The following is a 27,149-nucleotide window of genomic DNA, read 5'->3' on the forward strand; positions in this document are numbered from 1 at the left end:
GCAGAGTAAAACATGAGTAGTATTTTCTATCATATCCAGTCCATAAATGTAGATAAATTCCTTACATGGACAGTTTTAGAATCTGTTCTCTAGGAGAAACGAAGGAAGCACACCACTTTTAGTATATTATTTATACTATTTTATTTCAGCATATACTTTCCTATACAGAATTTAAGAAAGGAGGTACAACTGGCAGGATGAATGTAAACCTCTAGCTTCTTCTGTTTGTCAGTCTAGCTTTTGTTGAGCTATATTGTAAAATCATTGTTTTAATACACTGACTTACTCATGGCTGAAAAGAAAATAATAATTCTAGGAAGAGACCAAGGAAATGAAATTTTAGAGGTATGGCTTGTTTCCACCTAGGGTCCTAAAGACTATAGTATTGGAAAATATGTGTGAGACCAAATTTGCTGAGAAATATGTGTTCTTTAGCCAATAGCTGGCAACTATTAGCCAATGTTGCTTCCACCTATTAAAAATCAACCTGCCATGCAGTATTCGAGATATATCTATATCCATGCAACAATTGCAGCAGCACAAAGTCAGCAAAATTCTTTCTGGCAGCCTGTGATACAAAGTGTTCTCCAAGCTTTCATTCATGAAAATATCTTGAAAGCAGGCATCTTTTCTTTGATTTGTAAAGACTCTTGGACCCAAAGTGGAAGTCCAAGAGATCTAAGCTACAGAGGGGAAAATGCAGTGTTTGAAGAAGTGAAGTCTAGGATGAGGATCCAATAGGGGACAGGATAAGATTAATACTACATCTCACATTGTGTATCCTATTATGAAAAAAAACCCGAGAAATCTTACAACTGAATAATTACAACATCAGAACCTAGGGCATTTTCTGTCCTCAATTGAAGAGAAGAAAGAATATGCACATACATCATATTATTCCTTGTTGTATTTGTGGATCAAAGAGGGAAAATAAATATTTGGCTTTATCACAGTGATTTCCAACTGTTACTTAAGGAGCTGAGTTGTACCAGGTGCACACAACGGTTTAGAAACAAACCTGAGAGCAAGTATAAAAGTCATGTGGGGGGCTCAACAAAGAGCAGAAGTACTATTGAGTTGACATTGTGTGATGACACAATGCTTTGTTCTCTATTCCTCAAAGATTGGAGAAATTTATAAGAAGTTGAGTGTGTTCGGGGAGGAAGGATACTGAATAAAAAGATACAGGCCCTCCTTTCATAAGTTGATGAAAGATGCAGTGGCGTAGCGTGGGTTGTCAGCACCCGGGGCAAATCCCTCCCCCAGATAGTTCCTCTCTCTCTCTCCGCACCGCACGCCTGGCACCCCCCCTCCACAGTGGGCGGTGACCCGGCGGCTCGGATCGGATTCGCACAGCCAGCACTGCAGTGAGAGAGAGTGAGTGAGCCAGGCAGGGGCAGAGAGCTGCGAGTGCGAGCGCGCCCCCCAGATGTTGCGCCCGGTGCAGCCGGCCCCCCCTGCACCCCCCACGCTACGCCACTGGAAAGATGTTTTCAGGAGGAAAAGATCAGACAGGATTCCATTCTGATATTTTTCTCTAGTCAGTAGCCATTTGAGGGCTATGTTTATTTATGGGTATGTTCACTTCACTGCTTATACAGTGGGGCTTTTTTGGCGATGGGGGGAGGCATTACTAACACAAAGTGAACACTTTAATAGGTTGCAATCTAAACTGAGATAAACCAGTTACAAGTTTCATCTAAAGCCAGTGATGATTATTCCTTTCTAGAATAATCTATTTCCATGAACACAAGCACAAAACCAAGACAAACTAACTTAGTGCCTGTCTAACTTAGGTGATTCCTATAGCCTTTAACAGGGTGAAATGGTGGACCATAGGACAAAATATTTTGAACCATGGTACTTCAAATGAACTAATTTACTTCAAAAATATGGGACTTGTCTTTTCCATGGAATTGAAATTTGGTACATTTTATAAAACATTTTATGACATAAGCATCACAAAGATAGAAAACATAATACAAAATACAAGCCATAAAACATTTCCTGTGCTGATGTTCAACTGTGCTATACAGTTCCGACACGAGCTATTTTCAAGGCAGATACATCTCTAAGTAGCACCCCAACTTTTCCAGTGAAGACAGTACTTTAGAAACTATCATTGCTGAAGGCACTGAGGAATCTGATAATATCTCTGAAACAATGACTCTATATAGGTTATCTAGTATGTTTACCCACCCATGGAACACTAGTGGCAATGGTGGCACGAGGAGGGGTGAGCAGGTGCACACACGCGCATGCACTGCCCAGCTACTCACACGGCCCGGTGGCCTATGTTCCACTCTACATGTGATCACATAAAATTTTGTAACATTCTCTGTTACTAAAGTCATTTCTGATCACATAAAATCTGAAACAATGACCCTATAGGACATAGGTTATCTAGTATGTTTATAAATGTAGCATACGACATGGGCAGAAAAAGCTACCCATCTATTATCAGTACACCAGAAACTTACGGCGATCAGCTTCAAGCAAACACAGCTGTAGCCTAGTCAACAGTTTGTACTTATCATCCATTCTTCAGCGTTGTGAGTGTTATGCATTTCCAGCTTTTACCTGGCTGTTTTATGACTCGTGGACTGGCTGGCTCAGGAATTCTGGGAGTTGAAGTCCATGAGTCATAAAAGAGCCGAGGTTGCCTACCCCTGACCTAGCTTATAACTCTTCTTCATGCCACAGAATCATCCTCCTTTAAAAATGCAGAATGTGGCATTTCCATGACATTTAAATTAGGCTGGTGAATCCGCTGCATGACCTTAATCTGACTTTTCTGATGTGTTAGAAACCCTTTATAACTACAGTTTTTATCTGTTCCCTCATTATACCAAGCGTGCATACATAGGACAAAACACAGAATAATTATAACAGCGTGGCAAGTTAATCAGTACTGCTTAGAAGGGCAGATGTGGTCCATGGAGAACAACACCATATATTTCTCAGTAAAACTGGATTAGGAATTAGACAAGTCCACTGGGCACTCCTCTCATACCTCACCCCATCCTACTAGCTGAAATGTGGGGAAAAATGCACGTGCATTTTTAGTGCAATGGCATCTTCTTTTCTAATCTCATTAACGGCTCACTTATCAGTGGCTAATGAAAGGCACATAATTAAAATTCCATATTAAAACAAAAACAAAAAATAACCCCAGAAGATTGCTATAGGGAGGAGATCAGAAGACAGCTCGGAGAAAATAAAGGCAAAATAAAAAGAACTAATTAGTGCACAAATTCCCCTTCTTGAAAATATTCAGCATTCTCCAATGCATTAATGGTCTGCTTTATAGCACGTACTCTGCCAGAAAGCTTTGGGTTCTCTCAGGAGATGATCAAATATTCAGTTCTGTTATTCTTTTCTCCCTTTCATTCATAAAGCAAACTTCTTAAGTTTTGTTTTCAGCCATACAAGGCAAATTATGCAGTTATTCACTAAGGAAGTGAAAACATTCTTTCCCTCCTGCTTTATCTTCCTTCTTTGGCTGTAAAGGGAGAAGAAGATAGCAGAAATGTATCTCTACTTTTGCCAGCATCTCTGGGTTAACTCTTGTATCTACTTGACACTTGTTCAGTTTAAGTTTGTGGCTTTCTGAATGTAGAGTTTTGCCAATAATCACTTCCCTATTTAGAATTAAGCGAGGGTGTTAACTACACCTGGCTAGCAATTTCTCAAGCCTACAGGACATTTTCATTCTTGGTGTTCCTCCGTCTGGAAGATGACCCCACCAGAATGTATCTCTATCCCTCTAGACCACAGGTCTGCAACCCGTGCTCCGGAGCCGCATGCGGCTCTTTCAGCCGTCTCCTGCGGCTCCCAGTCCTCTGCCATGTGCAGTCCCCCCCCCAAAAAAAAAGTGGGACTAAAAAAGTTCAACCAATCAATTCAAATATGCAGGGTAGGTGCATATCTCACCTTGGCTCCACTCATTCAGTCAAACCCTGTTCTGCGCATGCGCGCATGTACGCGCATCTGCACACATTTTTTGCGGCTCCCAGTTTTTCCTTTTGTGAGGGAACCGGTTCCGAGTGGCTCTTTCACTGTTTCAGGTTGCTGACTCCTGCTCTAGACAGAATACCCTTCCTGTACTGATCTCTTCACTGTTCTTGGGCTTTCTGGAACATTTCAACTTTTTTCTTCTGGACCATCTTGGAGTCATTCAGTAGTCTTGCGTCTGCTCTGGAACAAGCATTTCTAAAGATGCCTAATCAAATCAACTCGAGTCATATGGAACCTTGACTTATGATTGCAACTTAAAACCGCAATTCTGAGAATCAATTCTTACAAATCTGTTGAAGTTTAGACTCTTACCCAAGTAATTAGGGCCAAAGATTTTGAGACCTGTGGTAGTTTTGAATATTTGAGGAATTTTCAGAAGCAATATGGGTGCCTTAAGTCAAGGCTTTTCAATTTTTTCACCCATTGTACCACTTTTAGGATATGGCAACATCCGAGTACCACCAGTTGCCTAGCAAGGTGTCAAAAACTTGATGACCCCCCCCAAAAAGAAAAAAGTGATGAAGTACAGATAGTCCTCGACTTACAACAGTTTACTTAGTGACTGTTTGATGTTACAATGGCACTGAAAAAAGTGCCCCCCAAGCCACAGCTGAGCAAGACACCTGCTTGCCTGCCCGGTGGCCCTCTTCCTCTTGTCCGAGGTTTTCATTGTTGTGAGCATTTCTGTTGAGGATTGGCAGCGGGGGTGGGGTGGGGTGTTTGGTTTTTATTCCCCCGTCTTCTGGGTGGTTGCAGGAGGTTTTGGTCACTTCACATGACCCTGGGACACTGTGACCATCATAAATATGAATCAGTTGCCAAGCATCTGAATGTAAATCACAAGACCCTGGAGATGGTGCAACATTCCAGCTGATCGGCACTTCTTCAGGGCTCAGCAGAAGCGCCAGGATCAGCGCCGAACTCTAGCTGGAGCCTGGCGCTTATCCTGGTGCTTCTGCTGAGCCCTGACAGCCCTGCAGCTCCAGCCATCTCTCGCTCAGGCTTGTGCGGTGCTGCCACCGGTTCAGCTCATTCCCCTCCCCCACTCCTTTTCTAGGATGGTCACCTACCAGCTGCCAATGTAGCATAGGTGGTACCCATACTACTGGTTGAAAAGCCCTGCCTTAAGTCTTCTATTTTTCCCTGGCTTAGGGCCCAAGCCATTTGTAAAGTGGTTTTAATCTTGATCATTATAATAACAGATTTCGTGAGTCTGAGTGTGATTCTGATAGGCTGTTTGTGTGTGTGAGAGATTGCACATTCTGTAAGTTATCCAGAAGCAGCAGCAAAGGCTGTGATGAAGCTCTAAGTGAACAAGGAACGCATTAATCACCCATCAAGCCATTTTTAAGCCAGCTGCTTAGGAAATGGAAAGGCTTTTCCGTATAGATCTTTCACTCTCCTTTCCACAAATATGTTTAACCAGATAGGAAGCATTTGTTTTAACACACTAATACTTTCCATCTTCCATTACACTTTCCAGGAACCTGCAATAATCACTGTGCAGTTTAGTTCACTGATAAATTACAGTTTAATCATTCAGGGCCATTCATCTCAGCACAACCACACGCAAGTCAAGATACTCCTGGTATCTGTTGTTTGGACTGTTAGTCACTGATGAGTTATTAGCAATTTCTGCATACGTGGCCCATTAAACCACCTAGTGAACTGTCAAGCAAGAGGCTCCACTTCTAGTTATTTAGTAGTCTCTGAAGTGCATGTATGTGTGTGGGGGTGGGTGGGAGAAAGAAAGTCTTAAATTATGAGGTTACTTATAATTTATAAGTAATACGAGAGAGGCTACTGAAGCGTTAGAGTAGCTGCTTGTAGTCTGAGCCCTGTAATTGATTTTGATGTAGCCTTGCAATCACAATAGTCCCATTAGCCCTTTAATTTAGTATTGTGACAAGAACTTTAGAGTGTTGTGGTATCACTGAAAAGAAATTAAAAAAATTAAAACAAACTTGGCTATAGGAAGCAAGTGAAACAAAAAGCCAAATACTTCTTAGTGGCATACGTTTTAAAGAATAGATATCTAGATTGCATTTGCCAGATATAAGGGATTATTAACGATTCCTTTAATTTAAAACAGACAATTGCTTTCTGAAGTATTGATAGTCCTCGACTTACAATCATTTGTTTAATGACAGTTCAAAGTTACAACAGTATTGAAAAAAAAGTAGCAAACATTTTTCGCATTTACGACCCTTGTAACATCCCCTTGGTCACGTGATCAACATTCAAACACTTGGCAATTGGCATGTAATTATGATGTCCTGGGTTCATGTGATCGCCTTTTGTGACCTTGTGACAAGCAAAGTCAATGCAGAAGCCAGATTACTTAACCAATGTGTTACTAATTTAACTGCAGTGATTCACTTAGCAGCTGTGGCAAGAAAGGTTGTAAAATGTAGAAACTTGTCTTGCCAATCAACAGAATTTCTGGGCGCGACCGTGGTTGTAATTCGAGGAATATCTGTACGTGAAAAAATGTGTGAGACATTTTATTGTGCAGTAGTATCATAAAATATTTACTTTAATGCATTGGCCTGGCCTGGCCTGTATTAAAACCTCTTGGTCTCAAAAGCTATGTTCTTTTAAAGAAGTTTCTCATATGCATTGCAGTCGAACTGCACTAGGTTTAGTAAGTTCAAATTTCTCATACAACCTCAACTGGAAATTGATTAATTTCTTTTTATTAATCAGGATACAAAATTCCAATTTCTCAGTTCATACATGACGAGAAATAATAGCTTGAGAAACCCAGGATGTAATCAATTGTGTATTCACTTTGAGGACAGAGAGGACACCAGTTTTGTTTTCCTGAGAACTGTAATTTAATTAACCACAATGGATGTAACAAATGTAGTTATTTAGCAAGGTGCAAAAGGGCAGTGTTCAGGTAATTTTTAGTTACACCAGAAGTGGTTTATGGTTTCAAAACAAAATTTAAAGGACAATCTGGGGGAGGCCATAGAAATTTTGGCTTTGTCATGTTTTAAATGCGGTTTATAAAAAAGAACCTCATACAGTTTGCCTTCTACAGTGCATTTCTCTGGGAATGCATTAAGATAAAGTACACACTCACACATGCTTCCTCCTTTTCACAGATCTCTTTTAAGTGGGCAGATTTTAGCAGCTCACAGTTGCAGGCTTTTAAGTAGTCTAGGAAACTCTTGGGCAAAGAATGAAATAAAAAGAGTTACGTGCAATTATATATCCAATTTTCTGCCCAGCTGAGGTGTGGTCACTTTGGGAATCAACTCTTATTTCATAACTGCTCAAGAGTTTTCTGACATTTATTGTGGCATAAACTTTCCCAGTTTCCTTCTTCAGATATATGAAACTGGTAATCAAAAAATAAAGTGCTTCAAAGCATTATGTGGGGAAAAACAGGAACAAATGGACTTTAAAAGATAGCAACAAAAAGATGTGCTCCTCCTAAATCCTAATTACACTTGAAATAAGTAAGCCTATATTACTGTTACATATAAATATCCAGAATAACCCCATGCACACTGCATACTATCTTGATTTGAGATGCAGAAGAATTACTAATGAATAATAGTAATTATTCATATGATAAATGTGACTATGGATATGTTTCTTTTATTAAATGTGACTATGGATATGTTTCTTTTATTCCTGGGTGGAAACAGCTGGATACAGCAGCACTTTAGTTATTTAATGTTGGTATGCATATGTATTTTAATTATGAAAAATCTGAAGTATATATGTAAAGGAGATGTGTTTTGATCCTTGATGATTCAGCATGGTGTAAACGTACACAGAAATGCGAACATGCCATTAGTTAGAGAAGGATTTAGTTTTCAATGGTTCTCATCTTCACATTTATGAGAAAGGCTTAATCTAGATAAAAGATAAGTGGAACTGAGTTACAGAAAACAGAATCTGAGACCATATTATGTACATATGATGAACATGTCATCACTGAAATATATATTATGCACTCTTTAACTTGGTGTTCTCCCATTTCAGATTTAACTGACATCTGAAATGGAAGAACAGCAAGTTAAAGAGTCCATAATAAAACAGGCCAAGAACTTTCATTACAATATAGATGGATATACATATACAATATATATAATATATACACAATATATACACAACATAGTATACAATATAGATGGAGCAAAAGGAGAATAGGTGGCTGAAAGGACTGCAATCTATACCATGCTATAGCTTAAGAGAGGGTTGGTTCTTTTTTTTCCTTTTTTTTGCAAAATGATGTACCACTGGTATATGGCACTAGAAGAATTTGTCCTGGATGTAGATAGGTACTTTTAATCTTTGTTGGAAACGTGGAAAATACATAGGGTCATTCTATAATGCATGATAGACTTGCAAAACTAGAAAAATTGGGGTATAAACGCATATAGTGTTACAAAGACTGTTAAAGATTATTGTTCAGTTGAAACTAAAATAGTTTTGTTGAACCTATGGATAGTCAGGTAGAAAAGATTTATGGAGGACTGATTTTGTCCATGGTAACTGCAGTGAGACTACACACTGAAAGATCCCAAAATACCCACGACCCAAGTACAGTTGGCGAAGACAACCGGATTTGCAGAAATTGCAAAATTAACTTGTTTGATCATGGAGAAAACAGTAAGTACATATATTGGTGACTGGAAATTCTTTATGGAGATTTTGCTGAAAATGGAAAAAAAATAAACTGGTGGCTTGTGGATTTGATGATTACAAAGGATAAAATATGGAAGGAAAGGGATTATGAAGTAAGGATAGATGATAAATTTATTTGTTCTGTAACTGCTGTGAAGAAAATCATCAGAGTTCAATATAAACCACTTTCCTAATGCCTCAGATACAAGGGTATGTGGCAAAGTCAGTTCACACATTATGCCAAGAGTCCTCAGGTACTGAGGAATGAAGTTATAAAAAGTGAGGTAATGCATAGGTTTGTGTGAACCATCCTTTGCCATGCCATAGCTGCATATGCAAAGGTCATTTTTAATAATTATTTTTATTTTTCATATTGAGGACCACTTATTGTGCCAGCTCAAGGAACAACCCTTCTAGAAGGTTTCTAGGACAGAACATCTCCATCAATGTCATTTACAAATTAAACTAGCTTTTTGTATTCCTGGCACTAACCAATAATAAAGATAGATCCAGGAAACTACAAACTTATCAGCCTGACCTCAATACCTGGGAAGATTCTGGAAAAGATAATCAAACAACAAATCAGCGAACACCTTGATGTGAACAAAGTTATCACTAAAAGCCAACATGGGTTTGTCAAAAACAGATCATGCCAGACAAATCTTATTGCATTCTTTCACCAAGTGACAAAACTAGTGGACCAGAGGAATGCTGTAGGTATAATTTACTTGGACTTCAGTAAGGCATTTGATAAAGTAGATCACAACCTACTACTTGATAAGATAGAAAAATGTGGGTTAGATAGCATCACCACCATATGGATTTGTAGCTGGCTGACAGGCCGTACTCAGTGTGTGGTCCTCAATGGAACTGCATCTACATGGAAGGAAGTGTGTAGTGGGGTGGCCCAGGGCTCTGTTCTGGGCCCAGTACTCTTCAACATCTTCATCAACGATTTGGATGAGGGGATAGATGGGGAACTCATCAAATTTGCAGATGACACCAAGCTGGCAGGAATAGCCAATACTCCAGAAGATACGCTTAAGATACAGGAGGATCTGGACAGACTCGAACACTGGGCACTATCTAACAAAATGAAATTCAATTGTGAAAAAAGTAAGGTTCGACATTTACACAGGAAAAATCAAATGCACAGGTATAGTATAGGTGGTACCTTGCTCAATAGTAGCAACTGTGAGAGAGATGTCGGAGTCCTAGTGGACAATCACTTAAATATGAGCCAGCAGTGTGCTGCAGCTGCCAAAAAAGCCAACACAGTGCTAGGCTGCATTAACAGAGGGATAGAATCAAGATCAAGTGAAATACTAATACCACTTTACAATGCCTTGGTAAGGCCACACCTGGAATACTGCATCCAGTTTTGGTCACCACGATGTAAAAAAGATGTTGAGACTCTAGAAAGAGTACAGAGAAGAGTAACAAAGATGATTGGGGGACTGGAGGCCAAAACATATAGGGAACGGTTGCTGGAATTGGGTATGTGTAGTTTAATGAAGAGAAGGGTGAGGGGTGACATGTTAGCAGTGTTCCAATATCTCAGGGGCTGCCACAAAGAAGAGGGAGTCAAGCTATTCTCCAAAGCACCTGAAAGCAGGACAAGAAGCAATGGATGGAAACTAGTCAAGGCAAGAAGCAACCTAGAACTAAGGAGAAACTTCCTGACAGTTAGAACAATTAACCAGTGGAACAACCTGCCTCCAGAACTGGTGAATGCTCCAACACTGGAAGTTTTTAAGAAGAGACTGGCCAGCCACTTGTCTGAAATGGTATAGGGTTTCCTGCCTGAGCAGGGGGTTGGACTAGATGACCTCCATGTTCCTCCTCCTCCTCTTCTTCTTCTTCTTCTTCTTCTTCTTCTTCTTCTTCTTCTTCTTCTTCTTCTTCTTCTTATTATTATTATTATTATTATTGTTATTATATTTTTTAAATTTTAATGATATTTTTTTTATTGTACACATGCCCAGAGTCACATTTCTGAGATGGTGGCTATATGAATATGATGAATAAATGAATGAATAATCATCAAACATTGCAATAAAATAAAAAAGTGATTATTTTATTTCACTTATCCAAGAACTGTAGGTGATGTCCTAAAAATCTGGAATTCTCCTACTCAATTAGGCCATTTTTAATTTTTTTTAACACCTTCTATTACTATTGGTGAGAAAAATACAGGAGGATACTATGAAGTGTTTCAGTACTGGTAACATAATTTATCAATAAACTGAGCACAACACACCCCTGGTGTAACAGCTCGAAAGAGAGGAGTGGGGGGGGGGTCTAAGGAGCAGCAGTGACAGTAGTCTTAACTCAGGGTACACTCAGTCCTATCGTGGATAACTTTTTTTATCCTTACATGACTTATGGGCTTTACAATATATTCTATTCTTCTATGTTTTCAATTTCCTGCAGTTGAAAGCATGCAAGGAACAGTTTGAAAAAGCATAACAAATGAAAGAGGACCAGCAGCCGTTAAGGGCAGCAATATTGTCAACGTAAGTGTGGAAAATAACTGGAAGTAGTGAGGAAATTTAAAAATAAAAATATATACGCTTTTAGTATTATCATATAATCATATTTTATATTTTATAATAATCATTTTATAATCAATTGCCTGAGTAGATGCTTTGAGTATATGGGGAAAAATACAGGCCTCAAGTGGAGGAGGGGGAGAACAGGAGTTACCATGGGACCCAGTGTGAGTCACCATCTAGGAATTGTTTTTAAGTACCTTCTGGTGCCTGGTACCCCTGGCAGGTGTAGAAGATGGGAGACATCTCTCTAGAATTGATAGTAGGGGAGGAATCTTATTAGTATAATGTAAGCAAACAGGCCCCTTCATGGATTACTGCCTTGTCGTGGCGAAGGGGCTTGCGTAATTCAATGAAGCTATGAGCTATGCCGTGCAGGGCCACCCAAGACGGACAGGTCATAGCAGAGAGTTCTGACAAAACGTGATCCACTGGAGAAGGAAATGGCAACCCACTCCAGTATCTTTGCCATGAAAACCCTATGGACAGTACCAAAAGGCAAAACGATATGACGCTGGAAGATGAGCCCCTCAGGTCGGAAGGCGTCCAATATGCTACTGGGGAAGAGCAGAGGGCTAGTACTAGTAGCGCCAGAAAGAATGAAGCGACTGGGCCAAAGCCGAAAGGACGCTCAGCTGTGGATATGTCTGGTGGTGAAAGGAAAGTCCGATGCTGTAAAGATTTTTTCTCCATAGGAACCTGGAATGTAAGATCCATGAATCAAGGAAAGCTGGACGTGGTCAAACAAGAGATGACAAGACTAAACATTGACATCTTAGGTATCAGCGAACTAAAATGGACAGGAATGGGTGAATTTAATTCAGATGACCATCAGGTATACTACTGCGGGCAAGAGTCCCTCAGAAGAAATGGAGTAGCCTTCATAGTCAATAAAAGAATAGGAAAAGCAATACTGGGATACAATCCTCAAAATGACAGAATGATCTCAGTTCGAATCCAAGGCAAACCATTCAATATCACAGTAGTCCAAGTCTATGCCCCAACCACCAGTGCTGAAGAGGATGAAATTGACCGGTTCTATGAAGCCCTACAGCACCTTATAGAACTCACACCCAGAAATGATGTCCTTATCATCATGGGGGATTGGAATGCTAAAGTAGGAAGCCAAAACAATAGAATAGGGAGGACCAGAGATCTTTTCAAGAAAATTGGAGAGATGAAAGGAACGTTTCATGCAAAAATGGGCATGATAAAGGACCAAAATGGCAGGGACCTAACAGAGGCGGAAGAGATTAAGAAGAGGTGGAAAAATTACACAGAAGAACTATACAAGAATGAGCTTAACGTCCCTGATAATCACAATGAGGTGGTCACTGACCTCGAGCCAGACATCCTAGAATGTGAAGTGAAGTGGGCCTTAGAAAAGCTGAGCAACAACAAAGCTAGTGGAGGTGACAGTATTCCAGCTGAGCTATTCAAAATCTTAAAAGACGATGCAGTAAAAGTGCTACACTCAATTTGCCAGCAAATTTGGAAAACTCAACAGTGGCCACAGGATTGGAAAAGATCAGTTTACATTCCAATTCCAAAGAAAGGCAGTGCCAAAGAATGTTCAAACTATCGCACCATTGCACTCATTTCTCATGCTAGTAAAGTTATGCTTAAAATTCTACAAGCTAGACTCCAGCAGTATGTGGATCGAGAACTACCAGAAGTACAGGCAGGATTTCGAAGAGGCAGAGGAACTAGAGATCAAATTGCTAACATACGCTGGATCATGGAGAAAGCTAGAGAGTTCCAGAAAAACATCTACTTCTGCTTCATTGACTATGCTAAAGCCTTTGATTGTGTGGATCATAACAAACTCTGGCAAGTCCTTAAAGAGATGGGCATACCAGACCATCTTATTTGTCTGTTGAGAAATCTATATGCGGGCCAAGAAGCAACAGTGAGAACTGGACACGGAACCACTGATTGGTTCAAAATTGGGAAAGGAGTCCGGCAAGGCTGTATACCTTCGCCTTGCCTATTTAACTTATATGCAGAGCACATCATGAGAAAGGCAGGGCTAGATGAATCAAAAGTTGGAATTAAGATTGCCGGAATAAACATCAACAACCTAAGATATGCAGATGATACCACTCTAATGGCAGAAAGTGAAGAAGAACTAAAGAGCCTCTTGTTGCGGGTGAAGAAGGAGAGTGCAAAACTTGGGTTGAAACTAAACATTAAGAAAACCAAGATCATGGCATCTGGCCCTCTCAATTCCTGGCAAATAGATGGGGAAGAAATGGAGGTAGTGACAGATTTTATTTTCCTGGGCTCCAAGATCACTGCAGATGGGGACTGTAGCCAAGAAATTAAAAGACGCTTGCTCCTCGGGAGGAAAGCCATGACAAATCTAGACAGCACACTAAAAAGCAGAGACATCACCCTGTCAACAAAAGTGCGTATAGTCAAGGCTATGGTCTTCCCAGTTGCAATGTATGGCAGTGAAAGCTGGACCATAAGAAAGGCTGAGCGCCAAAGAATTGAGGCCTTTGAACTATGGTGCTGGAGAAGACTCCTGAGAGTCCCTTGGACTGCAAGGCGATCAAACCGGTCAGTCCTAGAGGAGATCAACCCTGACTGCTCTTTAGAAGGCCAGATCCTGAAGCTAAAACTCAAATACTTTGGCCACCTAATGAGAAGGAAGGACTCACTGGAGAAGAGCCTAATGCTGGGAAAGATTGAGGGCAATAGAAGAAGGGGACGACAGAGAATGAGGTGGCTGGATGGAGTCACTGAAGCAGTAGGCGTGAGCTTAGATGGACTCCAGAAGATGGTAGAGGACAGGAAGGCCTGGAGGAACATTGTCCATAGGGTCGCGATGGGTCGGACACGACTTTGCAACTAACAACAACAACAACAAGCAAACAGGGGCAGAGATAATGTATTCTGCTTAGGCGCTTCTGATAGATTGTAACCTCCAAAGCCTAAGCCAATGGGGCCATGGGGGAGGGAATGGGGCGTCGGGATAGCATGTATAATAATATGTGATTTTGGAATTTGGGGTGTGGTTCAGTGCTTGGCTGCACTGCAATGTTTGCCTTCCTGAATCCACCACGCTTTGCAAACCGTTATTTTTTTTAGACTTTGTTGTGAAGTCTAATAAACTTCTTTTCTATTTGTAACTCAAACAGAGTGGATTTCAATTTGTGACTATTTTTGTGTCTAACATAAGGAGGACCAAAAGATGGGGTGGGGAGAGAGAACCGAGGGAGAAATGAGGAGGGCCGGCTGAGGACAGAAATAAAAGCACACTAACTGGCAATTCAGTGCCTTGGTATTACCAGCCTGCTGAGAGCAATTACAATAGCACAGACAGGACTTGCTTTATTGTGACCTTACCGAATTAACTTTGAGGGCAGGGGGAAAAAAAACCACTCAGTGATTCAGCAGGGAATTTATTAGAAAATTTTAATGCCAACTTAAATTTGATCCAAAGGCCTCAATATTAAAGGTCATCTCCATTACTATACTACTGGAAACCCTTGGGTCCTTTTTTGCTTCCAAGCGCCTCCATTCCTTTCCTCTTGTTTTCTTTCATAAATAAATTTAAAAAAAAATAGGTCAGCATTCTTGCTTCAAGCTCCTTGGCATTTTTATCTGATGTGACAGATCTCCTCATTTTTGTTGGGAGGTTGGTTGTTTTTTTGTGTGTTTTTTTAGGCCGGGAAACCACAAACAGCTTTACGATTTCTAAAGTATATCTTAATAAACGAGGACACACTTTGTACATATCAGACAGAAATGATAAAGCAAAAATGATACGAGTGATATTTACATTTTAAACCCTCAAAACGTGCACAATTACATTGCTATAATAAAAAAAATTGCAATAAAATGCCAGGGAAAAATGCCAGGGAAAGGAAGGGGGAGGATTTTTGTAAGAAACAGGTGAGAAAAGATTTTAGGGCAGATCTTCATTTTCACCTTGGTCACTGCCCTGGGTACCCATTTCTTCTTAGGCTACTGAGTTGCTAGATGCTCTGCTAGGCAGCAGTTGCTAACCTTTTATAATCTTCTGGTTGATTGAATGATGGCTTGTTAAGTCCACGAATTATCATTTATCCTAGAAGCTGATGCTCCTTTTTTACGTGTAACTTAACATACAGTGAACTAACTGAATAACATAAATCCATCACACACACAAAACATCTGCTAAAATACGAGTAGAGAGGAACAGATAATAAACAGTTTTATATTCACTGAATATCATAAGTACTGCCAATAGCTTGTATGTTGCAATTAAGAAAATATACAAAATCAGCCCAAATTCGATAGAACTGTGGTTCCTGCCTCTGACATTCTATTATTTTGACTTTACCTGTAGTCTTTTTTAAGCATGGCAGTTGAATGAGTCTTTTTAATCCACATAATTGTTAGATTATCTGAGGTTTTCCAATGTTGAGTATTTATTATTTAGCTGCTAAGATTAAGTAAATAATAAGACCCTTATTTTAAGCTTAAAATTCAATCCTATAACTAAAACAACTATAACTGAAAAGATAGACATTTCAAAATTAAATTAATATAGATGCAACGCTCAGCATTTGATTTGAAAAGATTTTAATTTTAACAGAAGGTAGTTGTCTATTAGCAGACTAATCTTTTGTGGCTACTGAATACTTATTGATGATTCTTAATGGCTTATGTTAGCATTCCTCTGAGATGTTAATCAATCTTGCAGCTTTTTTAAAATTGACATCCATAATGTGTTTACATTAGTCAATACTTCTTAATTGTCAAGCTGTAACAGCAGAATTTCAATAATAAATCTCTTCAATAAATAGCTTCAGATACTAGAATTTTTAAGTGTTTCCTCTTCCGAGGAATGGAATATATTGATAACTGCTACTGGGTGAATTGCAGGAACAAAGGAAAAAAAAACTCCTCCATCTTAGAAAAACTTCTTAATGCTTAAAATTAAGACACAAGTTTGGTGCAGATGTAACATTCTGCTGCCCTTAATATATTAGGAGATCAATGCCCCCCTGCATACTATTTCCTACTTTGGCCACCTAATGAGAGGGAAGGACTCACTGGAAAAGAACCTAAAGCCAACAAGTTTGGTTTGCAATGTCTTATCTGCAGTGATGTTAACCTTAATGTGCCTCACCCAAATCAGAGTTTGCCATCCTACTTCTTCTATGCCATGGCCCTGTAAGCTTTGGCCTGATGAACACATTTAGAATGTTGAGACTGCTATTTGCTCTTTGAGAAGGAATTGTGAGTCTAGAATGACTCACAGGTCTGAGTCAGTGCCACCCCATCCAACAGCAAAGATGGCATAGTCCTAGAATCAGTAGGCCCCAAACCCATTCCGTCTTGCCAAGATTCAGCTGAAGCTTGTTGTGCTTCATCCAGGCTCACATAGCTTCCAGCCACCGGGATGTCTATAGCATTTCTTAATTCATCAGGAGGCAGAGATCTATAGCTAAGTATCATCAGCATATTGATAGAGACCTATCCCATGATGCAGTTGAACTCACCTTATGTGGATGTTAAATAGGAGAGGAACCCTGAACCCTGTGACACTTTATACAATAGGGGCTGACAATGGGACCTCCCCTCTCCAATCTTCACTGACTAGAATTGACCCTGAAGGAAGGAGGCAAATCAGCACAACACTGTGCTGCCAACGCCAATCCTCTGAGCCAGAAGGATACCATGGTTGATGGTACTGAAAACTGCTAAGAGATCAAGTAAGGTAAGGATGGATACACAACCCCCATCCTTCCCATGCCAGAGATCATCCAAAAGCGCAACCAGTGCTGTTTCCATCCCATACCCAGATCTGAATCCTGACTGAGAAGGATCCAGATAAATCATTTCATCCAAGAACATCTGAAGCTGTTGTGAAAGTACTCTCCCAAACACCTTCTCCAAAAAGGAGAAGTCGGATATGGGCAAAAATTATTCAGTATGGTGGGGTCCAGCAATGGCTTTTTCAGAATGGGATGAAGCAAATCCATTTTAAGAGATAAAGGAACAACTCCCTCACTCAGAATTAATCACTGCTAGATCCTACTCACAGAACATCTCCTGGGCTGCTTTGACAAGCCAGGAGGGGAATGAATCTAAAGAGCTGATGGGCGAGGTCTAGTAATGGGATCATCATGAAAAAGATCTGCTTATTTGCTTCTCTGCACAAGGGAGAATCAAGAACCTGCTAGAACAACTGACCAAGACAGGGAAATTTATTCTAGAGAAGGCAGTTTCTTCATTATGCTGGAGCCCTGTATACCATGAGCTTGAACTGTACCTGGAAACAACCAGTGGACAATGCAGCACCCACAGAAATTTAGATGGTTAAAGTGCCTCCCAAGAACCAGCATACGGACCACTACAGGCCAGCGAAACAAGTAAGGAGGCAATTATATCAATCTGAGATAGGAATTATGTGTACTATATACTTTTTGCCAATGAGATCTCATGCCAGCTTCTATCGATCATTTCCATCAGCTGTGAAAGCCTGGAACAGCTTTTATAAAGTAATACTAATAAGCAACTAGTTCTTCTGTGATTTATTTTCAATCTAGAATATGCTATTCAAGACAGAAGGGTTTAAGCGAAGAGCATTGCCTAGCCACTGTTGTTATTTACAAAGTGGAGCTGAGGAATAAAATTGAGGTCTGTAATAAAGAAGCATAAAATCCTTAAGTAGGGTTGCTATACTAGTGTCCCAATGGGAAGATAACAAAAGTTGGATTAAGATAACTAAAATCCTAGTTTCAAATTTACTGTCAGACAACAAAAAAGACCAGCCACCTCCAAAACCATGGCAATAGATTACTTCTCTAAGTATATCCAAACATCCAATATGGCCTGAGAGACAATTTATACCACTTCCTTAAGACTGAAGAAAGGTATTTGCAGAAAAAGAAACAAGACTGTTCATTCGCGCACACACACATAAATGAACCATTTGATTTCTGTCAAGCCTTTCACTCCCTCACCAGGTCCCCACAGAATAGAACAGAACGATGTGCTCTATTAACTGCTTTTGAACATGTATTTACAGAAAATATAAGAAACTGACAACTACTTTCCTATAGACAAAGTTTTCTCCTTTTTTATCTTTTCATAACAAAATAAATCACCTACAAAACTTAAAAAGTATACAGGAATGCTCTTTTATGATTTTTTTAACTTTTGAAAGCTCCTTTTGTAAATTTTTGTCAAGATTGACACAACTAAATGACAGTAATCTGTCATGTTTCCACAATTCCTCCCAGAGCTGATTCAAGTAGTTATTTATGAACCTGAGATGCCAACGGTCATTTTGATGACTAAACCATAAATTAGCATTTAAAGAGAACATAAATTTGATTTCACAGAAGCAACAAATTATTCGGCAGCTGGGATATTATTTAATTTTTATTGACATGCCATGGAAAAAGAAAGTCAGCTAAAAGTGGTGTGCTACATTTTAGTAAACCTCAAAATTCAAAACACACATGCTTGATCAGCTTCAGCTCTATTGTTTAAAAACTGTATAAATGTTTCACCTTTAAATATTTCTAAAAGCCCTAGTTACTTGTAATATTCTTCACTATCCAAATTGCTCAAATGTACTTAGGCAATTAAAAAGTATGACATTTCAAAATAATGTGAATATCCTTAAAATTTGTTAATACAAATTAGACAATCATGAAATACAGCAGTGTTAATATAGCTCTAGATATCATGAAGCAATTTATTTTTACCCTTATGAAGAAGTTTTGCTTAAAACTGTCAAACAGCCATGTTTGCATTTAGGCATTAATTTACAAACCTTAAATAATAGGATATAATATTATATCGTTTTGAAAATATTTTTATATTTAAAAATTCCCACACATCCATAACAACAATTTATTACTGAATGTATACTTTCCAAAGTAAACTTAAATACAATCCACAATGTCCATGCAATTGCATTGTCAATACACAGGACAAATCTTATAATACAGTATGTTAGCTGCTATTATTTTTAGCATGCAAATAATTCAAACTTGTAGTTATATTTTTACTTATTTATCAATTTTGTTGGCTGTTTTAATGTTCTTCTGAAACAAAAAGTGGGATGAATATTTCAGATGATATCACAACAGGTTCCATGAGAAATTGAAACTATGTAAGTCTATAAATATAAAAATACTACTTTCTTTAGTGACCCTATTCAGAATTCCATTCAACTAGCTCAGGGGTAGGCAACCTTGGCTCTTTTATGACTCATGGACTTCAACTCCCAGAATTCCTGAGCCAGCTGGCTCAGGAATTCTGGGAGTTGAAGTCCATGAGTCATAAAAGAGCCAAGGTTGCCTACCCCTGAACTAGCTATATTCTTCTGCAACATTGATTCTACTTTGGCTGATTTTCAGTTTTTCCTTCCAATCCAGTCTGCATTTTATATCCAGTGAATAGGGTGAGTTGTAAATGGGCTATTTTGGTTCCTTCTGCTTATTAGTTCTTCCTTTGGTTAAATCCTGGGCTTGCTGTAATTTTTTTATTCCTGATCGGCTCGTACGCTGGCTACATAAGAATCCATGCTCGGAAGAAGATCTCAAATTAGTTTATTGCCACTAGCGAAATGCTTACTAACAGAATGTATGCATTGTTTTAGTATGTGCTTTTAAGTTATAAAATAAATTGATGAGTAAAACTCAAAAGATCATAAACAAATTAATAATGTGCATATTCAATGAAGTGCCTCAAATAGTTACAGATTTTAATATTTGTTGCTTTAAATGTCTTTTTTTCCCTTTTATCTATTTCTGTTTTTATTATAAGCCACTTCGAGCATAAAACAAATGAAAACGTGAGATATAAACTGAATAAATTATTGACAAAAACAAATGGAATGCACACACATCCTTCACATCCAGTTTATAAATCTTCTGTGGCAGATTAGGAGCAGGACTGGGTTTGGAACCTTTGCAGATTTTCCTTAAATGGTGATAGGCTTATTTTAGGTCCTAATTTCCAGTTTTCTCCAACTGATGGAAAAACCTGCCACTTTTAGCAATTATAAACAATGGATTGTGTAATAGATATAGAAACAATTCTTCCTATTGATCAGAGTGCAGTGATAGAAAATATCTTTTTTGCACTTAAATCCTTACTTCAGTATCTTCTAAATTAAAGGATCAGGGGGAGTAAAGCTGAGAAAAGATTTCTATCAACATTTTGGAGCACTAGCTACAATGGGAATAATTGGTTAGACTTATAGGCTCCTTAAGTACCCTATCTTTATATTTGTGTGTGCAATGCTTTCCATTTTTCTTTTCTCATAAGCTGTTTTTAAAGTGCCAACAATATAAATTTCTATTTTATCTTTTGTATCTTCTAATCAGAAGCATGTGTATACTAATGTTAACTGATAAGGTATATATCCAATCTATGTTCATGGAGAGATTGAAACAGACTAGAATTATATACTTGAAGAAATGAACTACTATACCAAGTAAGGAGTTTAATTAATTGACGGCTTACCTGCCGGTGTATCATTTCCAGATTAGTTTTTGCTTTGTTGATTAGTGTATCTATTTCTGACAATACCTGGATGTTTTTATTTTCTCGAAAGGCATCTCTTATTTTTCTGATGGCATATGTCCTAAGTAAATTTTTAAGAAAAAATGTAAACATACAGCACACTGTCTTCTCAAAGCTTTAAATACAAACTGTATACAAACAAATATTCAGATGAACACAAGGTGAATATTCAACATATTTAAAGGTGGTGTTTCAGATAACTGCAAGTCATGCCATCCAGAGCTCTGAAAGCTAAAATTGGTATTTTGAATTATAACTAGAAACTTACTTGAAGTCAATGCAGCATTCATAAAACTGATGCTACGTATGGTTGTAGTGGCTCTCAGTCATCAGCATTTGCAATTTTCCAAAGTAGATTTTCTGAGTAGTCTTTGAAGGAATCCCCATGCAAAGGACAATTTAGTAGTCTCATTCCAATGCCTAATTTTTAATTGAAACTCTGGTACAATAGTTTGGGAGGCAGAAGCAGGGCGTAGCCCAGGTGTGGCCCAGCAGCAGTAGCAAAGCTTGTCCTCCCCACTCAAGTGGCCACCAGCGGCTCCTTGCCTCCATCTGAGTTGAAGAAAGCGGAGATGCAGCAGCGGGATTGCTCTCAATAAGGCGGGCGCACGTGAGTGAGCAGCGTACCCGGCTCTTATTGTTTGAGAGCAATCCCATTGCTGCGCCTCCATTTTCAACTCGAACGGAACCGAGGTACCCAAGCCGCTGCACTGCCTGCCTCCCCTTCCCCCATGCCTTGGGCTGGTGCCACCAGCAACTTGCTCAGGTCCATTAGGCTGCCGCCGCTGAGGAAAACAGTGGTGAGGCTTTGTGTCAGCCGGCCAGCCAGGCAAGAAGTAGGGATGGAATCATGGATGCTTGGGGGGGGGGATCTGCCAAGCCTCAGGGCAGAGGTATTGGCAGCTCCCCCCACCCAGCCCATTTCCCTGGCTCCATTACCCACAGCAGCTCCCTCAGCAAGTACCCCATGTCCCTCCCCAGCTGGCACAAAACCTCACCACTCTTCTGCTTGGTGGTGGCAGCCTAATGGACCTGAGCAAGCTGCTGGTGGTGCCGGCCCGAGGCACGGGGGGGGGGGACAGGGAGGATTTTCACTGCCAGACTCTTTAACTTCTTAAAAGTTTACTTGATGCAGAATGCATATCCTTCCCTTTCTGCATCAAGTTAAACCGTCTGGTAGCGAAAATCCAATAGCAGGGAAAAAATCCCAGTCTCATGCATGGGGAATCTGCACCACCTGACTCCCCCTCCCCCCGTGCCTCAGGCCGGTGCCGCCAGCTGTTTGCACAGGTCCATTAGGCTGCCGCTGCCACCCGGATCATCTGGCCCGCCCAGCACAAAGGAGGCAAAATGGCCGGCTAGCAAGCCCCGCATAGAGGTGGTAAAGCACACCCACGCCCAGCAAGCTAAAGGCCACATGAGTGGGGAAAGTCGGATCCCCATTGGTGCCATGTCCCGCCCAATCCCAGCCAGAATTGCGTGCCTCCCCCCATCTCTGCTGGGCCTGGGCAGCCATGATGCCGATGGGGATCTGGCTTTCTCCACTCGGGGGGGCCTTTTGCCTGCTGGGCATGCTCTACCACCTTTATGCAGGGCTTGCTAGCCGGCTGCTTCGCTTCCTTTGTGCAGGGCGGGGCTGCTGTTCTGGGTGGCCATGGCCTAATGGACCTGTGCAAACTGCTGGCAGCAGCAGTGCGCGTGCCCACAGAAATGGCTCTGCGTGCTGCCTGTGGCACGCATGCTATTGATTCGCTACCATGGTCTTAGCTGATATTTTCAAACAGAAAACAAAATTAAGAGGAAATACTTCTATAAAACATAAACCAAATACATTTTAAAACAAATATAAATTATCTTCTGCTACTGTGCATAAACAGCTACTTCATATACTCTTAAGGGTGATTCCCTCTCTACCCTACATGATGTTGGTAATATTGATTTTTAATGGCATCTACTTATTTTGATGGCGTCTAAAATGTTTTGTCTTCTTTCAGCTATAACTCTATATATAAAATTCAGCTCCTATTGATTTGACATTATTAGTTTTGTGATAAAAAGGTAAAGGTCAAAGTTTCCCGTCTCCAGTTGTGTCTGATTCTAGGGGGTGGTGCTTATCTTCGTTTTTTAGTTGAGAAAGCCAGTGTTCTTGAAAGACATTATCCGTGGTCATGTGACCAGCATGACTATATACCAAGGCACATGGAACACTTACCTTCCAACAGAAGTGGTACTTATTTATCTAGTCACATTTGCATGATAAGAATCTTTTAAAGGGGTGGGCAAGTACTCCCAATTATATTCACAGTGGAGGTCTCATCCAAAGTACCTTCAATATTTGAAATAATATTTACCATTCAAAGCAGTAAAACAAATTACTTTAATAGTAGTAGTAGTAGTAGTAGTAGTACTAATATCTCATCTCCTGGGTAAGGCTGCCAGATGTGGAGGGCAAAATGCTAAATGACCATTAAATGGCAGCAACAAGATAAGGGGAAGTGTAAATGTTTATCAGTCTTCTGGTTCCTGGAACCCTAGTAAAGACATTGTACTGCATTCAATTTGTATACCTTTTTAAAGTCTCCTTTCCCATGTATTCTCAGAATTGCCTGTTTTTCTAAGATGCAACGCAATTATTAACAATATATAATAATGTCTCCTTTATCATAAAAGGTTATAAAACCAAACGCATTTACAGGACAAGGCAGTAAGCACCAAACTAAAGAATGTGACAAGAGTAAGCTGAATTTAAGCTGAATTTTAATTTAAGCTGAATTTAAGCTGAATTTAAGCTGAATTTAAGCGTTAAGAGTAAGCTGAATTTAAGGCATATACATAGAATGAAGGCTACTGCTAAGCTTGTAAGCCGCCCTGAGTCTTCGGAGAAGGGCGGGATATAAATGGAATTAAAATAAAAATAAATAAAATATATTTCTGTCTTGTTTCCTTGTAAATTATAAAGTTCCACTTTAACCCTTGATTAGCGAACGGGTCATCTTTTACTTACTCCCCTTTCCCCTAGTATTTAAGTAAAAAAAATAAAATAATCAAAACGCTTGAAACTGAAATCATTTCCATCCTCTTTTCCACTCGGATTTTGATAACAAGCAGCGCAGGTCATTTTATTCATTTAAAAATAAACCCTAAAATAATCCCTACGCGCATTTAATTAAGTGGGGGTGGGTGGATGGGGAATGGCTTTCAATGGGGACAGAAAGAGGGAATGGGCGCCGAAGGCTCCACTCGCAAGACGCCCTCTTCCTACCTACCTATAGCCGTAGGCGTTGAAACCCTGACTTTCTCGCAGCAAGGCCCGATAGAGACGCAGCACTTCAGCCCTCCTGGACGCTGCCATCTTGTAAACACGTTGCCGGGCTTCCCGGCAAGCCCCCTGCGCCTTGGCTGCCTCCGTCGGAGCCTGATTCCGGAAGCGGCCCCGGGGAAGCGGGGAGGGTCGGACTCGGTTGGCGAAGCGGGCGCTGCGTGGGAGACGCAGGGCAAGGCGGGCTCGCCTCTCGGCCTGGGCGGGTTGCCCTTTCTCCAGGACGCTTCAGGCGGAGGGCGGCCAGCTTCTGCTTCTGGGTCGGGAGACGGATCTGGCTGGAGGAAGAGAAGGTGAGTCTGCGAAGGAGGAGGAGGAGGAAGGAGGGCGCGCGGCTCTGCAATGTGCCGGGCCGGAGAAGTGGGTTCCCGTTCCCTGAATTGGGGAGGAAAAAAATGGGTTGGTTGGTTTTTTTCCCCCCACCAGTCCTTCTCACTATTTGCATTCCCTCGGTTTTTTTTTAAAAAAAACAACTCCTATATGCCGCCTTTCTGCCCAGGACGTTCATTTCTATCCGAATCTTGCAAAAGCGTCTGATTCGAAACATTTCCTTCCTAATGCATTTGTCATACTTGAACGTAACTGCTTGGATCACACCGGCGGTGTTTGGGAGCTGGTACTGCGGTCCTTTAGTACAGCGTTTCCCAACCTTAGGAACTTGAAGATGCGTGGACTTCAACTCCCAGAATTCCCCAGCCAGCTATGCTGGCTGGGGAATTCTGGGAGTTGAAGTCCACGCATCTTCAAGTTCCTAAGGTTGGGAAACGCTGCTTTAGTAAATGCTGAAGGTTGTTCCGGGGTGTTTTGTCTGTCGTCGTTTCGGTTCAAGGGGTCAGGACGTTTGCCCCCACTCACCCACTTGCCAACTTTGGCTCTCGCCACCCTTCTTTTAGACAGATGTGCGATCCCCATAACTAGCAATTATCAGAATTATTCCACCCTGTTGTGAAAGTATGTACAGGTAGTCCTCAACTTCCAACAGTTCATTTAGTGTCCGTTCAAAGTTACAATGGCATCGGGAAAAGTGACTTATGACCCTTTTTCATACTTACGACCTTTGCAGCATCCGGATGGTCACATGATTAAAATTCAGATGCTTGACAATGGATTCATATTTATGACGGTTGCAGTGTCCCGGGGGTTATGTGATCAACTTTTCCAACCTTCTGACAAGCAGAGTCAATGGGGAAGCCAGACTCACTTAACAACTGTGTTACTAACTTAACTGCAATGATTCACTTAACAGCTGTAGCAAGAAAGGTCAAAAAATGGGGCAAACTCACTTAACAAATGTTTCACTTAGCAACATAAATTTTGGGCTCAATTGTGGTTGTAACTTGAGGACTACCTGATGTAGTACAGAAGCCAATACTACATGTGTTTAACATGAGCTGTAAACGTATCAGGATATATATACTACGCGCATAACCAGAAGCCATCAAACTGATTTCTGCATTTATTGATTTATTTCTTTTGCATGTTATGCTGTTTATATATATGGCATAAAACTATTCAATATGTTCCTGGTTCTTAATCCATATGCATTCATGCTAATAGATTAGTAACATCCAATTCCTATTGTGGTAACCAATGAAGACAATAGCTAAAGATTATAGAAAGTTGGTTCAGAATATCTTGAAGGTAGCAGGTGGTTTACCCTGTATTACAAGGAGAAAAAACTTTGTAGGTATTCTGCGCTCACTATCCATTGGCACTCTACGGTTGAAGTTGTTAAGATGAAGGAAATCTGAAAATGTGTGTGTGTGTATAAATTTTTATTAGTTTTTATAGGGTTAAAAAGGAAGGTAGGAAAATGGGGATTTGGGATAGGGTAGAGGAAAGGTTGAGGGGTGAGGGTTGGGTTTTCCCCCAATAACATTCAATATTTGGCAAACAGCATGTTGTCTGGGTAGATATACATAAATAAAGATAATGAGGCTAACAATAACACTGATAGGTATAATAAATTATCAGAAACAATACTAAATTTTCAATGTATGATATCATTCTTACTCAAATAAATTCAAAGTTGCATATCGCATTCTCTAACTCATTTATCTAGCAATTGATAAAATTTATTCCAAGTTCTATAATAAACTAAATGCTCTTTCTCTTTAACCTCTAAAGTTAATCTATCCATTTCTGCACAATCCAATATTTTCTTAATTAATACTTCTTCAGTCAGTAACTTTTCATTTTTCCAATATTGGGCATACATAATTCTCGCTGCTGTCAATACATGTAACATTAAGTATCTGCTCTCCTTATCATAGTTAGGGCCTATCATTCCTAAAAGAAACAATTCTGGTTTAAATTCTATTTTTTAATCATCTTCTCTAACTATAAATGTATCTTAAGCCAAAACCTTTTTGCTTTAGGACATGTCCACCAGATATGATAAGTACCTGGTCTTTGCTTACATTTAACATTTGAAGTATTTTAAAACATTTTAGCTAGTCTCACTGGTGTCATGTGCCATCTATAAAACATTTTATACAAATTTTCTTTATATAATAATAATAATAATAATAATAATAATAATAATAGTAATAATAATAATAATAATAATAATAATTTAATTTAATTTTTATACTGCCCTCCCGAAGGACTCAGGGCGGTGTACAGGGCAATACAATAAAATACAATATATAAAATTAACAGAAATATTAAATACAATAGCCCAATTCAATAGATTAATACAAAATGTTAAAATACCCCTAAACCCATCAGACCAGGCCGGCTTGTTCAAATAAATATGTTTTTAGGTCACGTCGGAAGGAGCGAAGGTCGGGAGCCGTCCGGAGCTCCACCGGTAAACGGTTCCAAAGGTCTGGCGCGCCCACAGAGAACGCTCTCCCCCTGGGGGCCGCCAGTCGACACTCTTTAACCGACGGCACCCTAAGGAGGCCCTCTCTGTGGGAGCGCACTGGACGAAGGGAAGTTGATGCCGGCAGCAGATGCTCCCGTAAGTAACAGCTTTGGTTAATCTAATATTTATGTCCCATAGCTTTTCCCATTCTTCAAGCTCTATAGTATGACCAACATTTTTTGCCCATATTATCATTGTTTCTTTAACT

At 40.0% G+C, this 27,149-nt stretch overlaps 2 protein-coding genes across 8 annotated transcripts in view; one reads left to right on the plus strand and one right to left on the minus strand.

Moving 5' to 3' along the window:
• LYRM4 (LYR motif containing 4) overlaps positions 1-24,320 on the minus strand; it is a 42,164-nt gene extending 17,844 nt beyond the window's left edge. The window contains exons 1-2 of the mRNA XM_081324204.1: positions 24,020-24,320; positions 20,694-20,814 (exon numbers count right to left, since the gene is read on the minus strand). Coding sequence (XP_081180330.1) covers positions 20,694-20,814; positions 24,020-24,105 — 207 coding nt within the window. The 5' untranslated portion in view covers positions 24,106-24,320. The remainder of the gene's footprint in view (positions 1-20,693; positions 20,815-24,019) is intronic.
• Positions 24,188-27,149, plus strand: part of FARS2 (phenylalanyl-tRNA synthetase 2, mitochondrial) — a 224,925-nt gene continuing 221,963 nt past the window's right edge. For 5 of the 7 annotated variants that reach the window (XR_014025978.1, XM_081324194.1, XM_081324195.1 and 2 more), the window contains exon 1: positions 24,188-24,365. The gene's annotated coding sequence lies outside the window, so the exon portion shown is untranslated. The remainder of the gene's footprint in view (positions 24,366-27,149) is intronic. The other 2 variants (XM_081324200.1, XM_081324201.1) reach the window with 2 other exon arrangements.

The sequence above is a fragment of the Vipera berus genome (assembly GCF_964194415.1).
Source record: "Vipera berus genome assembly, chromosome: 3".
NCBI lineage: Eukaryota > Metazoa > Chordata > Lepidosauria > Squamata > Viperidae > Vipera > Vipera berus.